Source organism: Drosophila gunungcola, unplaced genomic scaffold (genome assembly GCF_025200985.1).
Source record: "Drosophila gunungcola strain Sukarami unplaced genomic scaffold, Dgunungcola_SK_2 000026F, whole genome shotgun sequence".
NCBI classification, from domain to species: Eukaryota; Metazoa; Arthropoda; class Insecta; order Diptera; family Drosophilidae; genus Drosophila; species Drosophila gunungcola.
In genome coordinates, this window is record NW_026453205.1 from 369,497 (window position 1) to 376,575 (window position 7,079).

At 35.7% G+C, this 7,079-nt stretch overlaps 1 protein-coding gene across 2 annotated transcripts in view; it reads right to left on the reverse strand.

The window, feature by feature from the left end:
• The window catches only part of LOC128263920 (integrator complex subunit 3 homolog), a 78,689-nt gene extending 75,475 nt beyond the window's left edge, over window positions 1-3,214 (reverse strand). Inside the window, exons 1-2 of one of the 2 annotated variants that reach the window (XM_052999197.1) lie at window positions 2,937-3,214; window positions 2,269-2,879 (exon numbers count right to left, since the gene is read on the reverse strand). In XM_052999197.1, the coding sequence (XP_052855157.1) occupies window positions 2,269-2,879; window positions 2,937-3,047 (722 nt within the window). In that variant the 5' untranslated portion in view covers window positions 3,048-3,214. The remainder of the gene's footprint in view (window positions 1-2,268; window positions 2,880-2,936) is intronic. The other variant, XM_052999198.1, reaches the window with a different exon arrangement.
• Between the last annotated feature and the right edge of the window lie 3,865 nt (window positions 3,215-7,079).

Sequence of the window (7,079 nt, forward strand, 5' to 3'; positions counted from 1 at the left end):
TCGGCTTGCCGAAGTTAGCTTTCTTTCTTGTTAAAAATGATTTTTATATTTTTAAGGCGATTAAGATTTAAAAAAATATTTTTTTTTTGGATTTTTACTTCAAAAATTAGCTTCTATGCCAAAAAAAAATTGAATTTTTTCCCATGGTGCTGTGTTGAAAAATTGTTTTTTTTTAAAGCGAAAACTGGACCCGAAAGTCACGCCAAAGTTTCAATTTCACTCCTTACTAACGATGGCTTTCGCTCAGCTTGGGATAACCGAGCCTTTCGAAAACAAGTGGATGCAGGTTAATAGCGACCTGCAAACATAACTCTATATGCAACCCACCGCACAAATACTTTAAATCACCTTTCAGCGTTGTTTGACAACCCTAGAAATTACCGGCATTTTTCTCGGGCTTGGCTGGATCGTCTCTCCTAGTGATGCTGATCAAGATTACATACACTTTATAGGAAATGTCTCCTTCACTGCGTTGCGAACTTCTGCAGAAATTATACCTGCCACGGTATAAAAACCAATGGTACTGTATGACGTATGACAATTAATAAATATTCTGTTCTGTAATTTTTATGGAGAAATAATAAAAAAGCGTCTCGGAAAAAGGTTGAATTGCGCTGCCCGTCAAAACTTGGCTGGATCGTCCCAAATCAAAAACTCAAATTTTTTTTAATTTTAAATTTATCACTTTTTGGGAAAAAAATAATGTAAAATAAAATATAACAAACAAGAAAGAAAGCAAACTCGGCAAGCCGAAGTTCATATACCCTTGCAGCTATTAAATATTCTTGAAGACATTGAAATTATGATTTAATTGCGTGTATGTTTAAAATCATTGAAGCTATGATGATTTGCAGCTTAATTATTTGAGTTTCTATGGCAATTAAAAGCGTAGTTCTGAACTGTCAAATAATTAAATAATCATAAAGAATTTCAAAAAAAAAATTTCAAACTAAAAAAGTTAAATGTTTTTTAATTTTTTTTTTTATATTTTTATTGATTCCATGGGAGCTTTAAGTTATAGTCGTACGATTTTGATGAAATTTAAACCGTAATTCTGAACACCGCTTAACGAGGGAGTTAAGGCCTGCTGATCGCACCTTCAACATATAAAATATCTGATATCAAATTTTGTGACTTAAAATAAATAAACATTCGACTAAATAAATACAGTTTTTTATGTTCCCATTCGGCACGCTGAGATAAAAAATCCCTGTGTAGGCAAAATACCTGGATAAAGCGGTCCGAATGGAACTTTTAAAAAAGGTTTTTTATTGTTTTATATTACGCTTTTTCATTTTTCGTCACATAATTTTATATCATATATTTTATATGATGAAGGTGCGATCGACAGGACTTAACTCCCTCGTTAAGAGGTGTTTTTATTTCATAAGATTTTAAAGTATTAACGTTAGTCAAACAAACTTATAGTCCATGATCAGCCGACAACAATATGACAACAAATGTACTTTTAAAGATCAATAAATAAATCAGGTCTACGCCGCCTCTATGAAATAAAAAATATATGACCGAAGCCCAATTTATTAGGGCGGGAGTATAAAAAGAGATAAGAGTATGGCCTTCAATTTTTCATACGATTGGCGTCTTCTCTTATTTACACACAGTAAGCTAAAAAAATACTCTTAACCCCATACTCTTTAATAGTGAAATCCCATAATTTCTAAATTATTAAGTACAAGCAATACAAAAAAATAAGAGAGATTATCAACTAACATATCTTAAATACGTTCAAAAAACATGTATACTTATTCTATCATGTTCTCGCACAAATATCATTTGTACACTGTAAGTAAATGAAATATTTTTAAGTTTTTATATTTTTCAGTTCTTAAATTTAACCAGAAAATGTAAGCCGGGATTGATGGTTTTGGCAAAATATTAGATGTCTTTTCCTCTAGTTTCAAGGATTTTCTAGCAGAAATTTTTTGTTTGAGAATTTTAGTTCCTTTTAATAGCAACTAAGCTAGTCATAATCAATAACACATACAATGTTTGAAAAAGTTGTAAAAAAAAAGCCTAGATTCGAGCTTAAGTTTAATAAAAATTGGAACAAAATGGTAAGGCCAAATATGATTGGGATACGTTAGTTGTTACTCCCCCTTTTTTTGTTTTTGTTTACATGTATATTCGTTAAAACTTATAGGATTTCAGAGTTAAAAGTGATCGGTGTACAAATAGTTTTGTTGCTCACTATGTGCACGAAAAAAAGATATTCCTTTATTAATAAAGTTATTATAGTTAGGCAGTTACCGTACAAAATCCCTTCCTAGTGGTATAACATCATGGAACCTTTCCCGGATCAACGATATTGTAAACTTGACTTCTTTTTGACGTAGAGGCATCAGAGCAGGGTTGGCGTGGTCCTCTATAAGACGCACATAACTGTAAACTGTGGACTGTACGAGGAATGGATTGCCCTCCAACCACGTTCTGTATTCAATAAATATATCCAGAAGGCTCTCAATTAGAAAAAGGTTTCTGTGGGACGCATCTCCTCCTCCAGCCTGACGAAGACAGTTCCAGATAACGTTTTCGACACTGAGTACCTGGTGCTTAACGAATTCCCGTAACACCCAAATTAATTGTCTTCGCGCTATCTCCGTGAGCTTCGTATATTTCTCAGCGACTAGCAAAGTAAGGTTTGCAACAATCACATTCATCCCGTCTCTAGAAACTAAAGTTACGTCCCGATATGTTTTTGGAGCCATAACAGGATCGGTAAGCATGATGTAGAGAAATCCAATTGAAATCTCTTCGTGCTGTTTGTCTTTGCACACGATTTGCGACAATATGTCATGCATTTCCTTATCACTAAGTCCACCAATTTGCAACTGCAGATTGATGAACGACCGCTCAAATTTCTAAAAAAAAAAAAATATGAAAGCCTTGTGTATAGAACCTTTTTTAATGGATCGAACCTCTTCAATTTCATCTTTACAGTCAACGGCCGTGCAGACAAATAACTTTGAGACGTGAGGAGCACTTTTCTGTGGCTGATCCATTTGCTGACGTATGTGTAAAGTTTTCATAAGTGTCGCTCAGATCGCGACTCTGTTTCACTTTGGTTTCATAACCAAACACAAATACAAATATCTCAAAAACGTTCTTCTTATTAACAATTTTTATCAACGTCAGCCAAGTAGCCTTTTCTGTTTTGATTTGAAGGAGACTAGGCAGATAAAACATGGTGCCTGAAAAAGAGCACGTGTAATACCCTATTCCCACATAAGACCATCAAATTGAGGTAGGTTTCATAAAAACTAATGGGCTTATGACACTACGTTGTTGTCCTATCCAATTGCTTTTTTTTTAACTATACGATTTTACATAAGTGCGAGCAAGACAAACTTATGTCGATTTTAATGTGCAATGAACGAAGAAAAATGGCAGAACCTGATACCCGAGAGTTAAACCCTAGACGGCATTGGGAGAAATATACCATTCAATAAAATACCACCGGGACTGATACATCAATGAGCTAAATTGTGTTTAAAAACTACCGTTTTGCTCATTCATTGGAGTTGGTGACGAAACGGATAAAAAGGGAGCCTAAATGTATACGAAATATTTTTTCCCATTTAAGCCTAGTACTCAGATCGAGAGCGAGAAGCAAATAACCGTTGTACACTTTTCGTCAGTGACTTTTCTCACCCCGGTACTTAGATCGACGAAAAAACACCAGAAAATTGCAAGGCGTTTACAGATTTCTCTAGGTGAACGTACGCCAGGCCCTGGCGTAAAGAATACAATATTTAATCTTTTCAGGTTGGCGTTTGCAGAGCTTAGATATGTCGGATTATAAAATGGACGGGAATGAAATCAGGCTATTAAACAGCTTCTATGATCGAAACGATTTTTTTCCAACAACCCTAATTTTTGGGATGGTCGACTAGATTTTGCCTAATAGCCTAGTCCCGCGGAGCACCATCCACTATTTCTTTGAAAGATGGTCGGCTATAGCCAATTCACGTTAGACTCCGTCTACCGTCTATCGTCTATCGTCAATGACAGTGCGTATAGACAAATTTTACCAAAATACTCCACCGTCAACTTCTGCTGTTCCTATCTTATTCATTGGAGCCTAGAAAAAGTCAACTATGTATAACGATTGCTTAAGATTTTGTTTGAATTAAAAACGTAAACAAATATTCAAAAATTTAGTTTTCAGATAAAATGTGCAATTATTTTGTAGAAAAAATAAATCAAAATACTTTTTCCGGTGGTATTCTATCGAATGGAATTTTTATTTCTAAATCCGCCTGGTATTATTACCACCGGTTATCGGGTCCTGTCAATTTTCTTCATTTTTTGCTCATTGAAATCGTCTTACTGTTGCCTTGCTCAAGCTTACGTAAAATCGTAAAGCTAAAAAAAAGAGCAATAAATGAGGCCAACAATGTAATGTCATGAGCCCATACATCACTGTTATTTAAATCAGTTTCTACAGTATTTTTTGGGAAACAATGAAAAAACGCTAAAAAATTGAAACTCCAATTCACCATCTACCGTCATCGTCTTCTTCTTCCGAGTGCTAAAAAAAAAAAATGATTTTCAGCCAAGAATTACTGATTCCACAATGCTCTACAAAAAATCGAGCAGCTTGTGCTCGGCAGCAGCCCTATTATTATCGAATGAATTTTCCATTTTGAATTTCACTTTATTTTAAAGATTGATTCCATTGCCGCCTTAGTGGACTTTTTAAATGTGCCTGATTCCATTGGCGCATTAGCATTTAGCTTAAGCTACTCCGACATGTGAGTGGCACGAACAGCTGATCTGGGTTTATTTACTATTGAATTTTGGCAAATCCAAAAGAAATTAATAAAAATCATGAATTTGAGTGAGTTTACTCAACTCATTAATGCTCAGCAGGACATCCATAATGCGACGGAGGCATTTGCCAACTTGGACGACAGGGAAGAGAAGATGATGGTGTTGTTTGACGGGTTTGCAATGGAGACAAACACAGTTTCTAAAAAGGGCAAGGATCCCCGTATATGCGGAAGTTATTTCCTGCCAGAGATCCAGCAGTAATGTATTGTGGTACTGCGAGCAGAATTTGCATTGTGCGCTCTTGTTTTCAGTAATTATTATTCAAAATAGATTTTACATCCGAAATAAATAAAAACTTGGGCCAACCTTGCATATAGAAAACATCTGTTGTAGTGGTGGTACAAACAAAATATCGTTATACATCGGTATTTTCCGATATTTTTTCTAGAAACGTTCGGGGTGGATGATTTTGTATCGCATTTATTTCAAATGCGGCATTTAGTCTTATGGAATTCCCTGAGTAAATAAATGCGCATTAGGCTAATGAAGTTTTAATGCGCAATGGAGTCCGTCTATTAAGCACTCGGAACAAGAAGACGTTGACGGTAGTTGGCAGACGGTGGCAGTTTGAATTGGAGTTTCACTTATTTACCGTTTTCTTATCGGTCCCCCAAGAAATACTGTAATGTGAATAGGATGGTTTTGATGTGCCAAAAATTTCCCGGTTACTCCTTGGAGGTGGAACTTACGTTCCAAACAGGACGTTTCCTGCCGATATTTAGCCGATGTTATTTAGGTGCAACTCTACGGTCTTGGCCATCTCTGTTTCTGTTAAGCAGAGGCGTAGTCGAAAGAGAAGGGTGTCTTGGGGGGTTAACCGTTTTGCTTGGATAAGCTCTGTGGGACTGGGCTTTAACCATAAATTATCCTTTTAGTTTTGGTCTAAGAAAAGGTGAGAGGATTGACTCTGACTGACTTTTATTGGGCCACAGGGCCATTTTTATAGGGGAAATTTACATAGGTGCTTATGGCTAGGTAAGGGTTACATGGGTGTGGGGAGTTCTAAGCGTATTCTAATGGTATCCTAGTAAAACGGATAATTACATTCTAGTTTTCTTATTATTATAATACAATGATTACCCCGTCAGATAACTGGGGTTCTTAACCTGTCTTATTATAACATATTTTTAGAACGGTTGTCGTCTTGGCTAACCGTATGATAAAGCTTATATGATGGAACAGTGGGTTTCTGAATATGCTACACTAGGTTAGGGAATAATGGGTGATTGCTCACTTGGCGCTTTTATCTAAATTGAAGCCACTAGTCGTAGGGAGAGAGCGGGAGCCAATAAAGCTTTCGTCCGTTCGCTCTTGCGAATTCGCCCCGTCTCTCGCCACCTTAGCATAAGTTAGGCTCTAAGAGAAATTATTGGAAAATTAAATTTAGTGATCATTTGAACTCCATTGAAACCACTCCCTTTCGTCGTCGCATTTTCGCTAACTTTACACAAGTTATTATTGCAAATAAATCAACCGAAACCTACTGCAGTCACACAAGTTTCGCGTTCGTTAATACAAACTAGTATTAAATTTTCAATGGGTTCTTTTAATTAAATAATATCAGGGAAAGCTTTGACTGCAATTTTGACTGTTGTCAGCTTTTTCTGATAACGAGCCAGGTGTTGCAGGTCTTTCCCATGTGCAATAGTTACCAGATCGTTATATCTGGCAACACGAAAACAATAACAAACAGTTGGCAAACAAAGATTGGAGTATGTGGATTTTAGTTTTGTCGTTGCAACCAAAATATGTTGTTAGAATATTCATTATACTTCTTGAGTTCCAAATTATAGAAGCTTTTAAAGGCTTCCTTTAAAAAAAAAACGTAAAAAATTTACGATTGTCCTTGCAAATAATCATTTTTTTTTTAATTTTACTTTCCCAGATTTTGTAATTTTGGCTAAACAAATTTAAACAAAAGTACATGCCATTAATTTTTCAATATATCGGCTATATCGGTGTTTGGCGGGGCGATGTTTTTCAATCTTCAGCTGCGCAGTGAGCGAGACAGACACGTGCATTGTAAATAAACAAAATTATTTAATTTTCCCCTATAAATACTATATGATGTTAAAATGTATTGTTCTTTCGGCGCTGGGTGCTGATGTCGTGGAGGACCTGGATAAATTTAAATTTAAATTTAAATATAAGCTGTTTATATTTATGTATGCTTGAACTTTCACCCACTGGCGTACATACATATGTACTTTCATTGCCTTGTCCCACAG